Source organism: Oryctolagus cuniculus, unplaced genomic scaffold, assembly GCF_964237555.1.
Source record: "Oryctolagus cuniculus unplaced genomic scaffold, mOryCun1.1 SCAFFOLD_116, whole genome shotgun sequence".
Classification (NCBI taxonomy): Eukaryota; Metazoa; Chordata; class Mammalia; order Lagomorpha; family Leporidae; genus Oryctolagus; species Oryctolagus cuniculus.
Window position 1 is genome coordinate 43,322 of NW_027208395.1, and position 24,466 is coordinate 67,787.

Here is a 24,466-nt window from a genome sequence, read left to right on the forward strand (position 1 = left end):
CACAGCAGAGAGCTGGACTGGAAGAGGAGCAACTGGGACAGAACCGGTGCCCCAACCAGGATGAGAACCTGGAGTACCGGCGCCACAGGTGGAGGATAAGCCTAGTGAGCCGTGGTGCTGGCCGACATTAATTATTTTTAATATATCCTGAAGCAGCAACCAAAACTTGGAACCATCTCCCCAACAGATATTAGGCTTTAAGTCTGAGAATACAACAGGTAGTGACTCAATAACCAACTGAAAGAAATTTCATTTTCTGTTTCGTTGACCTTGAGTTCAGAGCAACTGAGTAGTTGTATCTATGTAAATAATGCTTTCACAAGGAACATCATTATAGTCCCATTACATGTCACAGTTTCCCACAGCCATTGTTACGCTCTTAATGAACAGACAAGCTGGGATGGATGAGGGTCACTGCATGGGATAACATATTGAGTTGCTAGGAAATCTGTTGCTACGGAGTAGGTTCAAAGAAAAAATGCTGGCCAATACAAACTCATGGCAACCCAACAAAGACAAGACTACCAAAGAGTCATATCCTGCATGAATGAGGTAAAGAACACCAAGCAAATAACTTCACCAAGCTTAGGTGCATAGAATGAGGAGTATACAATATGGGTGCTCAAAAGAGGCAGTTAAGTTGTTCACAACCACAGATGAATGCAGGGATTATACCAGTTATATTTTATATTACTTCCTTTTCCTTTCATCCCCTAGTATCTTATAAAATAATACTGTGTATTTATATTAACCCATAGACAAAGTACAAAAGTCCTATAGACTAATAAATTTAATCAAATTTGATGACGAATATAAGACATGTACAACTATGATACACCTACAGATATTTCAAAGATACAACCAAAGTTCAAATAAAATATAATTAAAATATAATTTTATTTTGGTGCAAAACTTTTGAAATCCATATATAAAAGTTCATGAAAAGTGGCCAGCACTGAAGCTACTTTACCGGCAAAGACCACAGAAAATAGCCCAAGTACTTGGAACCATGCCACCCATATAGAAGGCTCAGATCAAAGTCCAGGATCCTGGCTTGGGCCTGGAAGAGGCCTGGGAGTGGCAACCATTTGGAGAGTGAATCAGCAAATGGAGGATATCTTTTCTGTCTCTCCCTCTCTCTGTAACATTGATTTTAAAATAAATAAGTAAATAAAGCTTTTTTTTTTTTTTTGACAGGCAGAGTGGACAGTGACAGAGAGAGACAGAGAGAAAGGTCTTCCTTTTGCCGTTGGTTCACCCTTCAGTGGCCGCCGGGGCCGGCATGCTGCAGCCGGTGCACTGCGCTGATCCAAAGGCAGGAGCCAGGTGCTTCTCCTGGTCTCCCATGGGGTGCAGGGCCCAAGCATTTGGGCCATCCTCCACTGCACTCCCTGGCCACAGCAGAGAGCTGGCCTGGAAGAGGGGCAACCGGGACAGAATCCGGCGCCCCGACGAGGACTAGAACCCGGTGTGCCGGCACCGCAAGGTGGAGGATTAGCCTATTGAGCCACGGCGCCAGCCTAAATAAAGCTTTTTTAAAAAGAATTTATTTAAAGTTATGAAGAAGTTTCATGAAAAATATGTAATGTCGCTTCACCTCTTCGTGGAGGAACGACACAGGACCCTGCGCTGTTCTTTTGTCTGCTCGGCCCTCCCCGGGTTTGCTGCTGGTCCTTCCCGGGTTGGCTGCTGACCCTTCCACCTCCGTGGAAGGGCGGCTCCCCCTGCCACTTTCCCCACTTGCGCGGGGGAGCGGCACACCGCCGGCTGGCTCTCTCGGGGGCTGCTCAGATGTTATCCGGATGTTCCCTTTAGATATTCCTTCAGATAGATGTTCCTGGTTCATGTTGTCTCTCTCCTCCTTTATAGTCCTCTTCCACCAATCCCAACTCTGCTACCCACACGCCGAGTACGCTGCTCTCCTCCAATCAGGAGCAGGATCAGCTCCTGCAGCTTGTCAAACTGATGAGGCAGCTGCGTAGAGGTTGTTTGGTCTCTCTCTCAGCGCCATATTGTGGGAGAGCAGATGCATAGAATAAGTCTTAATTCCAGTAACTTAGTCTAGTCCAAGTTGCTCCCCACATGTAACATTATGAACTTAAAACTGTATATATTGATACATGAAAGTTGTTCCCTTCTTATAAATAAAAAAGCAAAAAAAAAAAAAAGACAAAAGGAAGTACAGTGCAAGAAAATAAAAATCTGAACAAATATTAAGGGAAAAAACCATAGTCCAGCAGGAAAATAGGAATAAGCTCTATACAATAATCAAAAGAAAAAAATGAATTTATAATTTAATTATAATTTCCCAAGTTTTCTGAAATACTGTACACACCAAAAGGGGAAAAAAGTAATACAGTGAAGGCATCTGCACTGTGCCTTTTCCCAAAGACTACATTTAAATGTTTCATCCTGTGCACATAGAACATATCCTGTATCCTAAACTTATTCCATCCCCCAAAACACTGCTTTGCAGACTCCAGACAAAAAGCGGTGAAACATTTTACAAGTCCCAGTCACTGTTTAACGTGGATATTGTCATTGGCAGACATGGAAGCTCTTGAACCCAATTATATTTAAAGATTTGTTTATTTATTTGAAAGTCAGAGTTACACAAAGAAAGGAGAGGCAGAGAGAGAGAGAGAGGGTTTCCATATGCTGGTTCACTCCCCAGGTGGTTGCAACGGCCACAGCTGGGCCGATCCAAAGCCAGGAGCCAGGAGCCTCCTCTGCGTCTTTCCACACGGGTGCTTGGGCCCAGGGACTCGGGCCATCTTCTACTGCTTTCCCAGGCATAGCAGAGAGCTGGGCTGGGAGTGGAACAGCTGGGGCTCAAACCGGCACCCATATAAGATGACGGCACTGCAGGTGGCAGCTTTATCCACTGTGCCACAGGGCCAGCCCAAAACCCAAATTTAAACATGACAAAGAAGTCATAACATTAGATAGGAGTGCACACTACAGTTTTTTTTTATTCCATCTGCAAACATTGAATCAAACTGGAGGGAAGCAAGTTTTACTGATTTGTCCATAGAACACTTCCCACCATAAAAAATAAAATGCAAACTGGTCAAGCCACTATGGAAGTCAGTCTGGAGATTCCTCAGAAACCTGAAGATAACCCTACCGTTTGACCCAGCCATCCCACTCCTTGGAATTTACCCAAAGGAATTTAAATTGGCAAACAAAAAAGAGGTCTGCACCCTAATGTTTATTGCAGCTCAATTCACAATAGCTAAGACCTGGAACCAACCTAAATGCCCATCAACGATAGACTGGATAAAGAAATTATGGGATATGTACTCTTTAGAATACTATACCGCAGTAAGAAACAACGAAATCCAGTCATTTGCAACAAAATGGAGGAATCTGGAACACATCATGCTGAGTGAAATAAGCCAGTCCCAAAGGGACAAATACCATATGTTCTCCCTGATCGGTGACGACTGACTGAACACCAAGAGGGAAACCTGTTGGAGTGAGGTGGACACTATGGGAAATGGTGGCTTGATCAGCATAGCCCTGACTGTTAATGAACAACTAAATACATTATCCCTCTTAGTAGTTTTTTTTATCTGTTCTACTTAATATGACTGGTTTAGATCTGTAATTGATGTACAGTTATTCTTAAGTGTTGAAAATTAACTGAAATGTGATCCCTGTTGAACATGGTGGTGGGAATGGGAGAGGAAAGAGATGTATAATTTGGGACATGCTCAGGCTGACTTGCCCCAAGTGGTGGAGTTGGAAGCATACCAGGGGATTCCAATTCAATCCCATCGAGGTGGCATGTACCAATGCCATCTCACTGTTCCAGGTGATCAGTTTCAGTTCACAGTTGGTCATGGTGAAGGGACTGGGAGTCAAAGGGAACACATAGACAAGTCTAGTACCTGCTAACGCTAACTGATGGAGTAAATAAAGGGGAGAGTGATCCAACATGGGAAGTGAGATACTCAGCAGACTCATAGAATGGCAGATGTCCTAAATAGCACTCTGGCCTCAGAATCAGCCCTAAAGGCATTCGGAGCTGGCTGAAAAGCTCATGAGAGTATTTCAGGCATGGAAAGCCAAGACACTCTGGCAAAAGATCTCTGCGAGTGAGATCCCAGTGGAAAGAACAGGCCATCAAAGAAGGAGGTACCTTTCTCTGAAGGGAGGAGAGAACCTCCACTTTGACTATGACCTTGTCTAAACAAGATAAGAGTTGGAGAACTCAGAGGGCTTCCATAGCCTTGGAAACTCATGACTGGAGCATAGGGAGATTACTGATGCCATAGACAGGAGTGTCAATTGGTAAAGTCAACAACAGGAGTCACTGTGCACTTACTCCTCATGTAGGATCTCTGTCCTTAATGTGCTGTACATTGAGATTTAATGCTATAACGAGTACTCAAACAATATATTTCACTTTGTGTTTCTATGGGGGTGCAAACTGTTGAAATCCTTACTTAATGCATACTAAACTGATCCTCTGTAAAAAAAAAAAAAAAAAAGAAATTATCAATTCCCAACTTGACTCTCACTGGGATTAAACATGACAATAGGTCTGCTCTGATTTCATCATCATTTAAAAAAATCATCTATTATTTTTCACTTTATGTTTCTGTGTGGGAGCAAACTGTTGAAATCCATACTTAATGTATACTAAGCTGATCTTCTGTATATTAAGATAATCGAAAATGAATCTTGATGTGAATGGAAGGGGAGAGGGAGTGGGAAAGGGGAGGGTTGTGGGTGGGAGGGACGGTATGGGGGGAAAGCCATTGTAATCCATAAGTCGTACTTTGGAAATTTATATGCATTAAATAAAAGTTTAAAAAAAATAAAAAATAAAATATGTTATTTTAAAAAAGAAAAAAAAACATATGCATGGATTTCAAAATAGAAAATAATACATATACAGGGCAGGCGCTGTGGCATAGCAAGTAAAGCTGCATCCCATACGGGCACCAATTTAAGTCCTGGCTGCTCCACTTCTGATCCAGCTCTCTGCTATGGCCTGGAAAAAGCAGAAGATGCTCCAAGTCCTTGGGACCCTGCATCCACATGGGGGACCCAGAGGTATTTCCTGGCTCCTGGTTTCAGATCTACCTAGCTCGATCCATTGCAGTCATTTAGGGAGTAAACCAGTAGATAGAAGACCTCTCTTTCTCTCTCTTTCTCTCTCTCTCTCTCTCTCTCTCTCTCTCAGTCTCTGCCTCTCTGTAACTTTACCTTTAAAATAATAAATAAATCTTTAAAAATAATAAAGAGAAAAAGAAAATAATACACATGCAATAATGTAACAATTACACATAGGTAATATTACCGGTATGGTTGAAAATTTATAAATCAAAATAGGGGTTGAAATAAGTGCATATGTATTTTACATAAATAAATTAAATACAAAGAACTTTAAATGTGTATACTTAAATCTTAAATAGGACTACCTGAAAGGGATAAAGGAAGAGCTTTACAATCAGTTCTTGCTTTGTATGTCTATCACATAAAATTATAGCGTGCCCATGCATTAATTTTGTAATAAAAAGTTAAGTATTAGAAATAAGAAATGTGTTGCAAAATCTCATTTTGCAGAAACATGAATTTATTTAAAGACAGCATCACAGTAATAGATTTTTAAAAAGACACAAAGTGGAAGATATGAAGTACTTCAAAAAGTTAGTGGAAATGGAATTAAAGATAAGTTTATTTTATTGGAAGAAAATTAAAAAGCCATGCAAAAGATTTCTGTAAAAATTTCATGGAAAACATACAACAAAAAAACCTTATGGGGCCAGCGCTGTGTCATAGCAGTTGAGGCCATTGCCTGCAGTGCCGGCATCCCATGTGGGCACTGATTCAATTCCTGGCTGCTCTACTTCCAATCCAGCTCTCTGCTGTGCCCTGGGAAAGCAGTGGAAGTTGGCTCAGGTCCTTGGCCCCTGCACCCATATGGGAGACTCGGAAAATGCTCCCAGCTCTTGGCTTTGGATCAGCCCAGCTGTGGCAGTTGCAGCCACCTGGGGAGTGAACCAGCAGATGGAAGACCTCTCTCTTTCTCTCTCTCTCTCTCTCTCTCTGCCTCTCTGTAATTCTGTGTTTCAAATAAATGAATAAATCTTTAAAAAACAAACAAACAAAAAACCTTGGCAAAGATCTGAAATGTTTTTCACCAAAAATTCCTCTCTTAATTCCACCTTCCCATAAAATTTTGATGTGCACACATATATCATTCAAAATTTTAGTAGTGATTATCCCCACTGCGGTGGTAGTATGCTAGATTACATGAACTTTCTTATCTGCTTCAATATGCACTTAACACATTTCATATAACTACTGTAAATTACTTTGTAATTTAAAACATGTGCTAGTTAAATTTGTTTTATTAGCATTTGCAGGATGGAAGAATGGCTCATACAGTTACATTACCTTTCAATTATTTTATTTTAAGACATTTATAAGAAATATAAACATTTGATATACACATAAAAGTTTTTATATACTATATTTCAGATGTTGGAAACTCCTTAAAAGATGTTTATTGCAGTTTTTTGTTTACTTAGATTCATTTTGAAGCTATTGTATCTGTAAGAGTATTTCCCCAATTTTTTGTCTGTAAGCAAAAATCTGGAGCTACAGAAATTTCCATGTGCTATTCCACATAGTCAAGAATATATGTGTATTTATTTTATTAGTGTATTTTTATTCCCACTTTAAATTCCAATTACAGTTATTAATAAAAAATTAAGTGATTACATACCACTGCCACGCCTGCAGAATAATGAGGAGCACATATCTTTCCAGAAAACACTGCACCCACATAATCTGGATAATCCCTGTAACTAAATAAATAAATAAAATTAATCACTGTAATGAAAAATTTAAATTTGAAAATTTCTGATGAACTAAATATGTAGTTCATTAAATCCTAATCGGATGTAATTTGAAGTACAATCATTCCATATGCCCTTCCAAAGTATGATGATATTATTTAAAAATTGCTTTAAATATATTTGATTTTCTAAGACATGCAAGAAATACAAGATTTTGATGTCTTTACTGCATTCATCACATTTGGTTATGGTTACCAAAGCCTTTGATCCAAAAAATTTTATTGAATAACAACAAAATATTTTTATTTATGAACCAAAAATTGTGACTCCCACACAGAACAACTAAACAGTTTTTCATAGGAGTAATTTAATGTATCACAACTAAATAGTATCATTTCATGTCTGAGTATGAATCTAAGCTCCCTCTCATATGATACTGTTCCCAAAACTTTACATGAATTAGTCCATTTAATTGTCATAGCAACCAGTGATATAGATATTTTTATTTCCATTAAAGAAATAAAACATCAGATGGGCAGGATATGTAAATCTCTCAAGGCAGAACAATTAAGGAGAGGTACTGAAGGACTTGCACTTGAGCATTCTGAATACAGATCCATACTCTCAAGCTTGTACAAAGCATAAATGATATACACATGTGCACACACACACACAAACACACACACAGACATCTTTGGAACCCTCCACCCAAACATTCCAGAAAATATGTAAAGAATTTGCTCATGAATTCTCCAAAAAGGTTACAGAATAATTAACTCCAATATTTTTCAAACCATTCTAAAACACTGAACAGGATGGAACTCTCCCAAAATCTTTATAAGGCTCACATCACTCTGATACCAAAATGGAACAGAGACACAAAGCAAAAACAAAACTACAGATTTATAAACTTGATAGGCAGATACAAAGATTCTCGACAAAATATTAACAAACCAACTCTAAAACCACATCAAAAAGATCATTTTTAATGAACAAGTGGAATTTGTCCTGTTCAACACTCAGAATTCAATAAAAAACACAAATCACATTAACAGAATGAAAAGCAAAAACCATAGATCACTGCAATATATACAGAGAAAGAGTTTCCTAAGATTTAACATCCCTTGATGATAAAAACCTGCAACGAGTTAGGTATAGAAGAAACATACCTCAAAATTATAAAGGCTATATATAACAAGACAAAATCCAAATAATTGAATGGGGTGAAGTTGTAAACATTTCCCGTGAGATATGGAACAAAACAAGATAAGCACTTTTGCCACTTACTCAATATGAGACAGAAGTATTAGAAAAGGAATTAGGGAAAATAAATAAATAAACAGCATAAAGTCAGAAATTAGTAAATCAAAATATTCATGTTTGCAAATAACATGATGTTGTATATTGAAAAACCTATATATATATACATATATATGTGTGTATATATATATATATACACACCACAAAAACCTGTTAAAAATTGTAAGCAAATTCAATACAGTTGCAGGTTACAAAACAAATATACAAAATTGCAGCATTGTGTATGCTGTTAACTCACTGAAAGAGAAAATAAGAAATCCCATTCAAAGTAGCCAACAACAGAAATAAAATATTTAAGAATAACTTTAACAAAAGAAGTGAAAGATCTCTACCGTGAAAATTACAAAGCTTTGAAGAAGGCCGGTGCCGCGGCTCAATAGGCTAATCCTCCACCTTACGGCACCAGTCCCGGTCGGGGCACCGGATTCTGTCCCAGTTGCCCCTCTTGTAGGCCAGCTCTCTGCTGTGGCCCGGGAGTGCAGTGGAGGATGGCCCAAGTGCCTGGGCCCTGCACCCCATGGGAGACCAGGAGAAGCACCTGGCTCCTGCCTTCAGATCAGCGCAGTGCACCGGCCGTAGCGCACCAGCCGCGGCGGCCATTGGAGGGTGAACCAACGGCAAAAGGAAGACCTTTCTCTCTGTCTCTCTCTCTCACTGTCCACTCTGCCTGTCAAAAAAAAAAAAAAAAAAAAAAAAAAAGCTTTGAAGAAACAAACTGACAAAGATACAAAAAAAATGGAGGGACATTTCTCATGAATTGAAAGAAATAATATCATCAAAATTTCTATATTACTTAAGAATATTTTGATGATATTAATTCTTCTAATTCACAAACCAAAGTGTTTTTTTTCATTTTTGTGTGTCTTTTTCTATTTCTTTCCTTAATGTTTTGTAATTTTCATTGTACAGATCTTTCACATCATTGGTTAAATTTATCCCAAGCTATTTAATTTTTTGTAGCTATAGTGAAGGATACTGATCTTACAATTTCTTTCTCAGCTATGGCAGTATTTTGTATACAAATGCTATTGTTTTTTTCTGCACTGATTTTATAATCTGCAATACTGTCAAACTGTCTTATGATTTCCAATTGTCTCCTAGTGGAGTCTTTTGGTTCCCCTATGTATAAGATCATGTTATCTACAAACAGGCATAATTTGACTTCCTCCTTTCCAAAGTAATCTATAGGTTCAATGCAATCGCTATCAAAATAACATTGATATGCTTTATACAATGAGAAAAGAAATCCTAAATTTTATATGCAACCACCAAAGATCAGAATAGCCAAATCAGTCCTGAACAAAAAGCAATCAAGCTGGAGGCATTACAATTCCTGCCTTCAAAGTATTCTACAAAGCTCTAGTGATAAAACAGCCTTGTACACACATAATAACCAACATATGAATCAATGGACAGATTAGAAGGTCCAGAAATTAATCCATGAACATATACCCAACTGACTTTTGACAATAGTATCCAGGAAATACATTAAAGTAAGGACAAACTTCAATAAATTGTTCTGGAAAAACTGGATATACATTTAGAAGAATGAAAGTAGACCACTACCATTCATCATATATAAAAATCAACTTGATATAGAACAAAGACCTAAATTTAGGACCTGAAGACTATGGCTGCTGGAAGCAAATTGAGGGAACCTGTCCAAGGCACTGGAGACAAAGGATTAATACCTAGAATATATCAGAGACTCAAAAAAACTCAACAACAAAACAACCCCCAAGAAATGGGAAAAAAGGACTTAAGAAATGGGAAAAGGACTTCAGCAGACAGTTTTCAAAAGAAGGGAAAAGAAGTACAACAAATATATGAACAAATGCTCAACATCACCAGCCACCAGGGATAATGCAAATGAAAATCACAATAAAATAACACAACACTCCTACCAAATCGAAAAATCCAAAAGAGAGTAACAAATGCAGGCAAGGATGTAGAGAAAGGGAACAACTTATATATTGTTGTTGGGAATGTAAAGCAGTGCATTCCCTGTGGAAAACTATATGGAGATTTCACAAAAAGAATAGAAATATAATCCAGCTATCCCACTCCTGTGTCTATACCCAAAAACATGAACACATTGACTCAAACAGATACCTGCACCACAATGTTTATATCAACCAAACTATGGAATAGTGAAAATATGGAATCAACCAAGGGTCTGTGATCTGGTTAATAAAGAACATAATAAAAATAATTATATATACATATATGATGGGATATTACTCGGCTACAAAAACAATGAAATTCTACCATTTGCTTCAAAATGGATGCAACTGGAAGACATTATGTTGAGTGAAATAAGCTGGACACAGAAAGACAAATACCACGTGTTTTCCTTTATATTTGGGAGCTAAAATTTAAAAAGACAAAAACCCTCAAAAACAAAAAAGTAATGCCTGTGTACCAATACTGCTTTACATATAATTTTGTCAAACTTTGTTTTATCTTTGTCAAGCCAATGGTTAAAAATGTTATGCTATCACATTTTAATGATCTGTTAGTTCATATAACCATTTGATTATTGTTTGTAGCCCTGTGTACACTTAACTAGGGATTTTTTTTTCTTGTTTATCTCTTTATTTAGTGGAGTATTAAGCCCTTGACTATTATGGTAATTAAAAATGTTATCTCGGGACATGTATTGTGGAGTAGTGGGTAAACCTGAGATCTATGACGCTGGCATCCCATATGGCCACTGGTTCGAGTGGTAGCTGCTCCACTTCCAATCCAGATCCCCGCTAATGGCTTCCACAAATCAACAGAAGATGACCCAGGTATCTGAGCACCTGCCATCCACATAAGAGACCCGGATGAAGCTCCAGGCTCTTGGCTTTGCCCTGAATCAGCTCTGACCATTGCAGTGAATTGGAGAGTAAATCACAAGATAGAAGACCTCTCTGTGTGTAATTATGCCTTTCAAATAAAGAAATAATTTTAAAAACTGTTATCTGAAAAAGAAAGGACAGAAATGAAATGGCACACACTGCCATTTCGTACCTAAGCATCATTTCCATGTTCCAAGAATCTGAGGGTCATGGTTTCTCAGTTAAGCAATGCAATATTAAAAGAATAATGAAGGTGTGGACATTTGGCCTAGCCATTAATCATGCTCATCAGGACATCCACATCCCAAATTGAAGTGACTGGGTTTGACATCCAGTTCCAGCTCCTGCTAAGGAGGACCCTGGAAGGCAGTATCAACGGATCAAGTTGGTGGATTCTTGCTACCCATGGGGGAAATCTGAATTGTATTCTCAGCTATTACCTTTGGTCTCTTGACTATTGTAGGCAATGAATGAAACAATGGAAGGAAAGTATGCCTGTCTGCATGTCTCTTTCTCTTTGAATCTCAAATAAATAAACTGCATCTCAGGGGAAGAAACTTTAAAGTAGAATCCAAGAGGATTAAATTAAAATATATTGTTGATGTGATGCAAATACAAAAAATGGTAAGTGAAGGGCATCCTGAAAACCCTTTCAAAGGTGTGTTCTTGTTTCAGAAGACATGGAAAATAATTGTGGGTTGAGAATTGAAGTTGTCCATTTTCTGATTATGTTTTGGAGTTAGTGTTCCTAAATGCAGGTATAGTAGGTAGTTAGACAATGGCTCTTGACGATGTTTTTATAAATAAAATAAAAACAATATGCGAAACACATTACTTTTTTCATAAAGATTTTCACATCAATTGTTAGAAATGACAGGTATTCTGAAAGCAGTACCACCCACAGAAATATAAACACTTATAATCTAGTGTGTTTCATTTTGTCATGTGGCTTATTTTATTTTTTAAGAAAGTAAAAATGTATTATTTTATAAAAATAGTTAAGGAGTCTATTGTACCACATATTTACAAAAGTTAATAAGAATATACTATATCCTTAAAATTTCCTAAGAGAATATATTCCTTAAAATTTCCTAAGAGAATATATTTTAAGGATTCTCCGAACAAAATAATATGTAGAATAAAGCATATTACTTAGTTCTATTTAGTAATTACCCTATATATTTATTTCATTTTGAAATCTTAGACATGGCAAAGACGTGAAATACTTATTTGTCAGCTGAATACTCTTACTTTTTTCTTTTAAAGATTTTTATTTGAAAGTCAGAGTTTACACAGAGAAAGAACGAGAGGCAGAGAGAGAGCGAGAGAGGTCTTCCATTCACTGGTTCACTCCCCAAGATGGCCACAAAAGCCAGAGTTGCACTGATATGAAGCCAGGAGCCTCCTCTTGTCTCCCACACGGGTACAGGGGCCCAAGGACTTGGGCCATCATCTAATGCTTTCCCAGGCCATAGCAAAAAGCTAGATCAAAAGTGGAGCAGCCAGGACAACCGGGACCCGAACAGGTGCCCATATGGGATGCCAGCACTCTAAGCGGCAGCCTGACCCACTATACCACAGTGCCAGCCCCTTTACTTTGAAAATTTTATTTAAGATATACAAATTTTATGTATTTCATGTGTACAGATTTAAGAACACAGTGATATTTCACACCATATCCTCCCTTCTGCTCACAATCCCAAGCTTTGTCCTCCTTCCTTTCCTAATCCCTCTCAAGTTTTATAATAATCTACTTTGTTTACTTTATATTCATAACATTAGCCCTACACTAAGTTTAGAATTCAACAAATAGTAAGAAAAAAAAAAAAAAACTCTGGTCAGGGCTGTAAACAATTATAAAGCTCAAAATGTCAATTTTACTCCTATACATTACATTCCTATACATTACACTCCTATACATTACATAACTCTATTGGTTACCACAGTTCAGGTTAACTAAACTGGTGAAACACGGTATTTCTCTTTTGGGGACTGCCTTATTTCACTAGGTATAATGGTTTCCAGTTGCATCCATTCTGTTCCAAAAGACAGATTTAATTCTTTTTATATGCCTGAGTAGTATTCCACAGTGTATATATATCATAATTTCTTTATCCAGCACTAAGTTAATGGACATCTGGGTTGATTCCATATGTTAGTATTGTGAATTAAGTTGAAATAAAATGGGAGATACAGACAACTCTTTCATATGTTGATTTTGATCCACTTGGGTAAATTCCCAGGAGTGGGATTGCTGGGTCATGTGCAATTTTCAGGTTTCTGGGGTGTCTTCATACTGTATTTGACAATGGCTGTACTACTTCACCTTCCCACCAACAGTGGCTAAAGGTACCTTTTTCCTTGCATCCTCATCAGCATTTACTGTTTGTTGATTTCTGTATGTGAGCCATTCTGAGGTGAGTTGAATCCTCATTGTGGTTTTCATTTGAATTTCTCTAATGGCTAGTGCCCAGGAACATTCATTCATGTGTTTGTTGATCACTTGAATTTCCTCTTTTGAAAAAATTATGCCTGTTCAAATAATTTACCAATTGCTTAACTGGACAGTTGTTGAATTACTTGAGCTACTTATAGTTCCTGAATATCAATTATATATATTTCATATTTTGCAAATATTTTCTCTCATTTTGTCGGTTCCACATTCACTTTGCTCAAATTTTTTTCAATGCAGAAGATTCTCCGCTTGAATTAAATTCCACTTTTCTAATTGTCTTTGATTGCCTATGGTTCTGGGGTCATTTCAAGGAACTCTTTGCCTACGCCAGTCTGTTACAAAGGTTCCCCAATGTTTTCCTCAAGTAGCTTGATGTATTAGGTTGTAGGTTTAGATCCTGGATCCATTTTGAGATGATTTTTGTATAAAGTGTAAGGTTAGGGCTTGTTTCACACTTCCGCACATGGAGATCCAATTTTCCTAGCACCATTTGTTGGAGAGACTGCCCTTTCTCCAATGATTGATTTTAGCTCCTTTGTCAAAGATTTGTTGGCTGCAGATGCATGCATTGATTTCTGGAATTTCTCTTCTTTTCCATTGCTCTATGTATCTATTTTTTGTGCTAGCACCAGGCTGTTTTGAATATAACTGCCCTATAGTGTGTCCTGAAATATGTTATTGTGCTGCCTATAGCTTTGTAATTGTTGTATAAGATTGCTTTAGGTATTCAGAGTCTCCTATGTTTCCATATGAATTTTAGCTTTTTTTTTTTTTTAGATTTGGGAAGAATGTCATTGCAATAGAATTGGATCTGTAAATTACCTTTGGTAATATGGACATTTTGATTATATTAATTCTCCTCATCCAAAACATAGAAGATTTTTCTATTTTTGGTGTCTTCTATTTATTTCTTTAACGTTCTTAACTTTCATTGTAGAGATCTTCCACCTCCTTAAAAGTATTCCAGGGGATCTAGTTATTTCTTTAGCTATTGTCAATGGGATTGGTTTTAGAAGTTCTTCTTCAGCCATGGAATTGTCAGGGTATATAGAGGATACTTATTTATAGTGTTAACTTTATATCCTGCAACTTAATTAAACGCTTCAATGACTCTCAATGGAGTCTTTTGGTTCCATTATATATAAAACATGTTGTCTGAAATCGAAATTATTTGACTTCATCTTTTCCAATTTGTATTCTTTAAAAAAACATTTTTAATTTTTATTTAATAAATATAAATTTCCAAAGTACAGTTTTTGGATTACAGTGGCATCCACCACCACATAACCTTACTCACACCCTCAACCCTCCCATCTCCCACACCCTCTCCCATTCCATTCACATCAAAATTCATTTTCAATAAGTTTATATACAGAAGATAAATTTAGTATATATGAAGTAAAGATTTCAACAGCTTGCACCCACACAGAAAAACAAAGTGAACAATACTGTTTAAGTACTATTTATAGCATTAATTCACATTGAAAAACACATTAAGGACAGATCCTACATGGGGAGTAAGTGCACAGTGACCCTGTTTTTCATTCAACAATTGAAACTCTTGTAAATGACATCAGTAATCACCCTAGGCTCTTGTCATGAGTTGCCAAGCCTATGGAAGCCTTTTGAGTTTTCCAACTCCGAACTTAGACAAAGTCATAGTCAAAGTGGAAGTTCTCTCCTCTCTTCAGAGAAAGGTACCTCCTTCTTTGATGGCCCGTTCTATTCTACCCACTGGGATCTCACCCACAGAGATCTTTCATTTAGGGTGGCTTTTTTTTTTTTTTTTTTTTTTTTTTTTTTTTTTTTTGCCAGAGTGTCTTGGCTTTCCATGCCTAAAATACTCTCATGGGTTCTTCAGCCAGATCCAAATGCTTTAAGGGCTGATTCTGAGGCCAGAGTGCTGTTTAGGACATCTGCCATTCTATGAGTCAGCTGTGTATCCCAACCCATGTTGGATCATTCTCTCTCCTTTTTAATTCTATCAGTTAGTGTTAGCAGACACTAGTCTTGTTTATGTGATCTCTCTGACTCTTAATCCTATCATTATGATCAGTTGTGAACTGTAACTGATCACTTGGACTAGTGAGATGGCATTGGTACATGCCACCCTGATGGGATTGAATTGGAATCCCTTGGCACGTTTTTAACTCTACCGTTTGGGGCAAGTCCGATTGAGCATGTCGCAAATATACATCTCCTCCCTCTCTTATTCCCACAAGGATCACTTTTCAGTTAAATTTAAACACCTAAGAATAATCATGTGTTAATTAAAGAGTTCAACCAATTATATTAATTAAAAAAATACTAAAAGGAATAAAGTATTAAGTTGTTACTCGACAGCTAGGACAAGGGCTGATCAAGTCATTGTTTCTCATAGTGTCCATTTCACTCAACAGGTTTCCTTTTGGTGCTTGGTTAGTTATCACCGATCAGGGAGAACATATGGTATTTGTCCTTTGGGACTGGCTTATTTCACTCACCATGATGTTTTCCAGATTCCTCCATTTTGTTGCAAATGAACGGATTTCAATTTTTTTACTGCTGTATAGTATTCTATAGAGTATATATCTCATAATTTCTTTATCCAGTCTACTGTTATGGGCATTTAGGTTGATTCCAGGTCTTAGCTATTGTGAACTGAGCTGCAAGAAACATAGAGGAGTAGACAGCTTTTTTGTTTGCCAATTAAATTTCCTTTGGGTAAATTCCAAGGAGTGGGATGGCTGGGTTTTATGATGGGGTTATATTCAGGTTTCTGAGGAATCTCCAGACTGACTTCCATAGCGGCTTTACCAGTTTGCATCCCCATCAACAGTGGGTTACTATCCCTTTTTTCCCAAATCTCGACAGCATCTGTTGTTGGCAGATATCTGTATGTGAGCCATTCTAACAGGGATGAGGTGAAACCTCATTGTGGTTTCGATTTGCATTTCCCTGATTGCTAGTGATCCCGAACATTTTTTCATGTGTCTGTTGGCCATTTGGATTTCCTCTTTTGAAAAATGTCCATTGAGGTCCTTGGCCCATCTCTTAAGTGGGTTGTTTGTTTAGTTGTTGAGTTTCTTGATCTCTCTAGATTCTGGTTATTCATCCTTTATCTGTCACATAGTTTGGAAATATTTTTCCCATTCTGTTGGTTGCCTTGGCACCTTCCTGGCTGCATCTTTTGCAGTACAGAAACTTCTCAATTTGATGGAATCCCAATTGCTAATTTTGGCTTTGATTACCTGTGCCTCTACAGTCTTTTCCAAGAAGTCTTTGCCTGTGCAAAGAACATTGAATTTCTCCAATGTTCTCTAAAAATTTAATGGTGTCGGGTTGTAGATTTAGATCTTTAATCCATGTTGAGTGGATTTTTGTATAAGGTAGGGGTCTTGGATCATGCTTCTACATGTGGAAATCCAATTTTCCCAGCACCATTTGTTGAATAGACTGTCCTTGCTCCACAGATTGGTTTTGGATCCTTAATCAAATATAAGTTGGCTGTAGAATTTTGGATTGATTTCTGGTGTTTCTATTCTGTTCCATTGGTCTATCCATCTGTTTCTGTACCAGTACCATGTTGTTTTGATTATAACTGCCCTGTAGTATGTCATGAAAGCTGGTCTTGTGATGCCTCCGGCTTTGTTTTTGTTGTACAAGATTGCTTTGGCTATTCGAGGTCTCATGTGCCTCCATACAAATTTCAGCATCATTTTTTCCAGATCTGAGAAGAATGTCTTTGGTATTTTGATTGGTATCGCATTGACTCTCTAAATTTCTTTTGGGAGAATGGACATTTTGATGATATTGATTCTTCCAATCCATGAGCATGGAAGATTTTTCCAGTTTTTGGTATCCTCTTCTATTTCTTTCTTTAAAATTTTATAATTCTCATTGTAGAGTTCTTTGTCATACTTGATTAATTTTATTCCAAGGTATTTGTTTGTTTTTGTAGCTATTGTGAATGGATTGGTCTTAGAAGTTCTTTCTCAGCCATGGCACTGCCTGCGTATACAAAGGCTGTTGATTTTTGTGCACTGATTTTATGTCCTGCCACTTTGCCAAACTCTTCTATGAGTTCCAATAGTCTCTTAGTAGAGTTCTTTGGATCCCCTAAATAAAGAATCATATCATCTGCAAAGAGGGATAGTTTGACTTCTTCTTTCTCAATTTGTATCCTTTGATTTCTTTTTCTCGCCTAATGGATCTGGCTAAAACTTCCAGAACTATATTGAATAGCAGTGGTGAGAGTGGGCATCCCTGTCTGGTACCAGATCTCAGTGGAAATGACTTTACCTGGGCCAGTTCCAGCTACTGCAGGCAATTCAGGAATGAATCAGTGCACGATTCATATTTCTATTTCTTTCTCTCTCACTTTTTCCTCCCTCCTTCCCTCTCTCCTATCCAAATACATAAAAATTAATAATACAGACATTAAAAAGCAATTACAGATGGACAGAGTCAATTACAAAAGGCAGAGTCAAGCAGAAGTGTGCTCAGATCCACTAGTCATCAGAAAAAAAGCAAATTAAATGACAATGACAATGATTTATATCCATCAAACTAGCAAAAAAATGAAAAGAGTGGGGCCAGCACTGTGGCACAGCTGGTAAAGCCACCACCTGCAGTGCCAGCATCCCATATGGGCACTGATTCTAGTCCCAGCTGCTCCACTTCCAATCCAACTCTCTGCTATGGCCTGGGGTAGCAGTAAAAGATGGCCCAAGTCCTTGGGCCTCTGCACCCAAGTGGGAGACCCAGAGGAAGCTCCTGGCTCCTGGCTTCAGTCTGTGTAATTCTGGGCATTGCGGACATCTCAGAAGTGAACAAGCAGATAGAAGACACCTCTCTCTCTCTCTCTCTCTCTCTCTCTCTCTCTCTGCCTCTGCCTCTGCTTCTCTGTAACTCTACATTTCAAAGAAATAAATAAATCATTAAAAAAAGCTGAAAAGTGCAATAGCATTTACTAGTAGCAAAGAGATGTGATGGAAACAAATTTACACATGGAAAAGGAAAAATTGACATGCCAGCTGAAAAAAACCATTAACATATGGCTTTCTATATAAGCATCAATATTTACCTAAGATAAATACATAAGTGAGAGATTTATTGAAAGGAATTTACTTATTATTGCTAAAAACTCAATATGAATAAAAGCTTAAATGTACAGTTATAATTGGAAATTATAAAATATTTTAAAATAATGAAGAAAATCCATTAGAACAAAATACTTATAACTTGCATTATAAATTCTTGATCAAAATTCATAATAGAAACACAAATGTTGCAAAATAAGTCCCATCTCTGTGTAGAGTTAAGCGTATAGGCTCTGGGCTTAACAACCTGCAAGTTCAAACCACAGATACATACTATGTACAAGAGTTCCAAGAAGGCTTAACTTTTGGATATCTCAATCACCTTGTACAAAGTTGATAAGCAAAGAAATAAGTGTGAGTATTTTTTATATTTCCTGATAAGTAGAAAATCAGCAGGTGGCAAGAGTAATATACAGACTATAATCAAGGCATAAATAAACATATAAAAGCTGATATACAAAACCACATAATTATCTCATTATCACTGATCTGTTTTTTCCCTAATCTAAGAGTACTGAAATATTATGCTTACATGAATAGATATGCAGTATCATGAGGCCTTAAGTTAAGATAAGACTGTTTCCACTTTAAAAATATTTGCAATAATTCCTCTGCTTCACCAACTGTAGAAATCTTATTTTCATCTGACCATAACTCCAACGATGACAGCATAACAGTAATTTTAAATTGGGTGAACATCTAATAACAGGAGAGACAAATAAATATAAAATTAATCTTTTTAAGTTTTTATTCTTATAAAAGAAACACATCTTGTGTTTCATTTATTACAGTTTAAAAACATAATGATATTTCTTTCCCACCTGACCTTGCTTCCTTGGTGCCTCACTTCCACCCTCTCTCCTCATCCATTCTTATTTCCCTTTTAATTTGTGCAATGATATACTTTCAGTTTACTTCATAATCACAAGAATAACCCTCCACTAAAAAAACAATTCAAAAAAAAGTAAGCAGAAACAACCACTGTTCTTCTAAAGTATAGAAAGGGCTACAAACATAATCAAATCTGAAAATGTCAACTTTGCTCATTCACATTACAGTTTTTGCAGTATGTATATTGTTTATGCCAAAATTCATTGGATTTTTAGAAGTCCATACTCATTACATATAGATGTTTTAATTATTCAGAAACACTCCATCAAGTTAATACAATTTATCGTTTCAAACTAAAAATTTTGTCTAATATAAACAGGGAAATACTTACTGAATTTATAAGGCCAATAATCTCAATGAATTTACTTGTTACTATCATGCTATCAGAGCCAAGGTATTCATACTGAAAAACAGAATTAATTTCATATTTCAAAACAATTTGTTACATTGTGCTTTTGAGATTTATTCTATATCTATTCTCAGAAGTTTGCTTTTGGTTCCAACAGTTCATAATAAGACATTAAACTGGTTCACTCATATATTGCTTGTGGGAGTGTTAACTAGCATGACTACGCTGAAAAATAGCTTGGCAAACACTTTCAAAACAAGTAACAAACTTACCCTGTAACCCAGTCATTGTACTCTTGGGCATTTATCCCACAGAAATGAAAATTTGTACACATGCAAAACCTGGATACGAACATCTATAATAGCTTTCGTCATAATAACCCAAACCTGGAAACAACTTAAACGTCCTCTAGTGATTAAATGACTAAATAATCTAGTGCATTCATACCATAGAATACTGCTAAACACTAAAACAGAACTGAAATGTTGATACATGAACAACTAGGAAAAATGTCAAGAAAATTATACTGAGTGGAAAACAAATATTCAAAAGATACTCTGCATATGCAATATTTATTTATGAGATATCAATGAAATCACAAAGGAAAACAGCTTACAGATTGCCAAGGCTATGAGGCCAAGGTAGGGGGACACTTTTGGGTGTGCCTTACAGGAATAAAATAAGAGAGACAAGTGGTGAAGGCATTATTGAATATCATGATCTTGGTGGTAGCTACACAACACTACATGTGATGCTTGAATCTCATCAGTAACTTTTAAAATTGTTCCTTTATTTATTTATGAGTCTTAAAACACTCATTTAAGTTTTTACCTTGATTACTGGAATATCTTACATGCTTACTTCTCCCATTTTCCCACCAGCAATCCAGCCACTATACTATTACCAAAATCATGATTCTAAAATTAAAACCTAAATAAGTCACACCCCTATTTTAAAAATTTCAATGATTCTCCATAGCCTTTAGGATAAAATCGAAATAGCATATTAATTCTTCAATTCACCCATTTGTATGTCCCTCTGTTAATAAACAAACTAAACCATGTTTCAGTTTCCTGAAAAGAACGTTCTCTCACACTTAAAAGCAAAGTTCTGCACAGTCATCCCTGGCCTCATTCTCCACCCATTATTCATTTCCTGTATTCATCATGTGAGCCACAGTACTGACCATCCCTCTCTTTTCTGTATATATTTGCTTTGACATCTTGGGTTTTGCTGACCACACTTCTCAGGGACAGCAAATTCTAAGAGATAGAAAATGACTTACCTTCAAGTGCACCTTTCATACGCAAGCCAATTAATGCAAAGCCTTCATCCAATCACTTCCTCTTTTCACGTTCTCACACTCAGGGCAACTTTTACCCTGCATTAATCACCCCAGAGCCAGGTATCAGACGACAAGGAACAGCTCCTATACTCCAGAGCCCAATGAAATTATTCAAACTAGCCCATCATCCTAACCCTCCTATGCTGTCCTGCCCGTTGCTTAAAGGGAAATCCCAATGAAGGCTCTTGACCACATTACCACCTTGCTGTCTCTCTTTATTGCTCTGATAGCCTCACCATATGTGAAGAAGACAAACTACATTCTAAAACATTTACTTGCATTCTTTTAGAGTAGCTCAAGTTACACTTGTGTGTCTCTATGCATGTTTCCAATGCTAAATTCTATATTTATAGCACAATATGCTGAATTGACTAGGCCAAAATTGTGGATTTATTTTTGTTAAGGAACTGAAGAAAATATCAGTGTGCTTCTTCCTTAAATACCAATACCTAGTAACCGAGATTTTATAGCTGGATCTATGTTTGCGTTATTAAATAACATGTAGATAAGTATAAGAATAGAGAAATAATGTTTAAACATCATTATATAGCTTGCAACCCAGGAAATTAAGAAGCTTTTAAAAGAAATCTCAAATTTTTAAAACATAATCCTGAAATAAAAAACCTCCTAATCCAAAATAGTCCCTACAAACCTAGTCATATTTACTGAAGTATCTCAATTTTTTCTTAAATATTTCAATGTCTCCATTTTTTCTTAAATTGTCCTTTTATCATTTTTTTCTAAATCTTCAAGTATATCAGTATCTATCTCCAAATTCCTCCACTGATTTTAACTCTGGATTCCTGACAAGATCTACAACCTTTAGGAAGGAATTGATAATGAGTCCTATTGATAATCTCTATGATCTTCCAGAGGAGGTATCACAATCAAACGTTCATCATCAGAACAAACGGTGAAAATATATTTTATCCATATAATATGAAATATTATAGAAGAGAAAGCGACATCTGGTTGATTACAAGCTAAGTTTTCAACCCAAATATCCTCAATCATTTAGAGGCCCTCAAACTGTTTATGGGTATCAAAGATCTAGTGGTTTCTAAATCAGGAAAACAATACTCTGAAACAGGTGTAATACAAAAAATGCTACAAAATTCTGCACATATTATTACAATCAGTTCTCATATATAGTTATATTTTTTCCTAATAAATATTTCATGTGGGGAAACATTCCTTAAAATACCGACTACTTGCTCTTCATGACTTCCCCACATTACAACTTAACAGCTTAAAGAATTTCATTGTAACCAAACAGCATTATTTAAAAAGAATATGAATGAGATCAGAAGAAGTCTTAAATATGTGAAGGGTTGGGGCCGGCGCAGTGCACAGTGGATTAAGCCATGGTCTGTAGTGCTGGCATCCTATACGGGCACCTGTTCAAGTCCCCTCTGCCTCAACTCTGATCCAACTCCGTGCTGATGCACCTGGGGAAAGCAGTGGAAGATTGCCCAAGTTCCTGGGCTCTGGCCACCCATGTAGAAGACCCAGAAGAGGTGCCTGGCTCCTGAATTTGCGCTGGTCCAGCCTTGGCCATTGCAGCCATTTGGGGAAAGAACCATCAGATGAGAGATCTCTGCCTCTCCCTCTCTCTCTTTGTAACTGTCTTTCAAATGAATCAATAAATCTTTAAAACAAATGAGATGAGTCAGAAAAAAAAAATCATTTTGTCCTGCAGGGTTGTTACAGAGATTTGAAATGAAACATTTTATTGCCCTAGTGTAATTCTGACCATCAGGCTTTTCAGCTAGTCCTGTTTCACACTATTCTTTCTATAATCAGCAAGTAAAAATATCAGAATCTTTTTTTTTTTTTGACAGGCAGAGTGGGGAGAGGGGGAGAGGAGAGAGAGAGAGAGAGAGAGAGAGAGAGAGAGAGAGAGAGATCTTCCTTTTCCATTGGTTCACCCCCAGTGGCCGCTCCGGTGGCACGCTAATGCCGGCGCACCACGCCAATCCGAAGCCAGGAGCCAGGTGCTTCTCCTGGCCTCCCATGCGGATGCAGGGCCCAAGCACTTCGGCCATCCTCCTCTGCACTCCCGGGCCACAGCAGAGAGCTGGACTGAAAGAGGAGCAACCGGGACAGAATCTGGTGCCCTGACCAGGACTAGAACCCCGGGGTGCCGGCACCGCAGGCAGAGGATTAGCCTAGTGAGCTGCAGCACTGGCCAAAATATCAGAATCTTTTAGTTGCTCTAAAGCAGTATAGAATCATACATTTGCACTGAGTACTTAAAAGTAAAACAAAAGCAAACACATACCAAAGCTTTGTCCACCACAATGTACATTTCTAGGTAAAGAGGAAATATATCTGGAACAGGTGGTTCTGGCTAGAAAAAAATAGCATCAAATAAAACTTGAAATATTTGATAATTTGTGAATTCTGAACTCTCTATCAAGCTGTTAACATAGCATTTACAAGACTGGTATTTGTTTTTTATAATTAATACCTATATATGCTTTAAACTTTGGAGCAATGGGTTATAATAAGAATATTGGTTATGAAGTCATAATATATTACTCAATAGATCTGCAGCTTACAATTTGTGAACACAAAACCCAAGTATCTATAAGCATTCTTTTCATTTGTACACAGAAATTGATTAAACTACTTTATAAATTAAGTGGCAAAAATTTTTTAAAAAATGGTTACTTTTTTTTTTACTCCTTCCAGTATCCAGGACGTCATTTGCAGTACAACTTTACAGTGCATCACGTTGAGAGCTGTCTGTTTCTCCTTGCTCTTAGTCTGGACTAGACTTGAATTTGTAAATTGAGTCAATAAAGGCAGAGAAAGTGCTGTTGTGCTAATTTGTAGTCTTAATCACATTCCCTGCTGCCAACAACCCTGCTTGTACACATTTGGCCAATCCACAATATAAGAAATAAATTACCCATTCATCTCTATTCCCCCAGGGGTTAAGAACAAGCAAATAGTACAATGCTTTAGGGAAAATGAAGTTGGTGAATTCTCTTAGAATATTGCGGTGCTTGAACTCATCCATGTACCCTCCAACCTCCCATAGTCATCTCAGTGGTGCTTGTTGGTGCCAGAGATGGTGAAACCAAATTTGTTCTCAAAGAATTACAGATGTGTGTTTTGAGTTGTCCACTGACTCCTTAAAGGATGGCCCAAGGGCTTCCCTTTGTTTGCTCCCCCTTGGAATTTTCACAGGGATGGAGTGGACTAGAGATGGTGTTTGTAAAATGTATTTAAAGGCAACAACACTAGCTTCAGTTACATGGAGCAAGAGGGACAAGCAGCACATATACACTCTGATACAACAGTATTTGGGTACTTCAATACTCCATTGTCAGCAATGGAGAGATAAACCAGACAGAAAGTC

General features: G+C 37.2%; 1 protein-coding gene across 5 annotated transcripts in view; it reads right to left on the reverse strand.

Annotated features, from left to right (window-relative positions):
- LOC103352162 (disintegrin and metalloproteinase domain-containing protein 32) overlaps positions 1-24,466 on the reverse strand; it is a 117,985-nt gene that overhangs the window by 30,016 nt on the left and 63,503 nt on the right. For 4 of the 5 annotated variants that reach the window (XM_070067891.1, XM_070067894.1, XM_070067893.1 and 1 more), the window contains 4 exons: positions 23,381-23,449; positions 19,737-19,808; positions 19,047-19,213; positions 6,743-6,824 (listed from right to left, as the gene is read on the reverse strand). In XM_070067891.1, coding sequence (XP_069923992.1) covers positions 6,743-6,824; positions 19,047-19,213; positions 19,737-19,808; positions 23,381-23,449 — 390 coding nt within the window. The remainder of the gene's footprint in view (positions 1-6,742; positions 6,825-19,046; positions 19,214-19,736; positions 19,809-23,380; positions 23,450-24,466) is intronic. The other variant, XM_070067892.1, reaches the window with a different exon arrangement.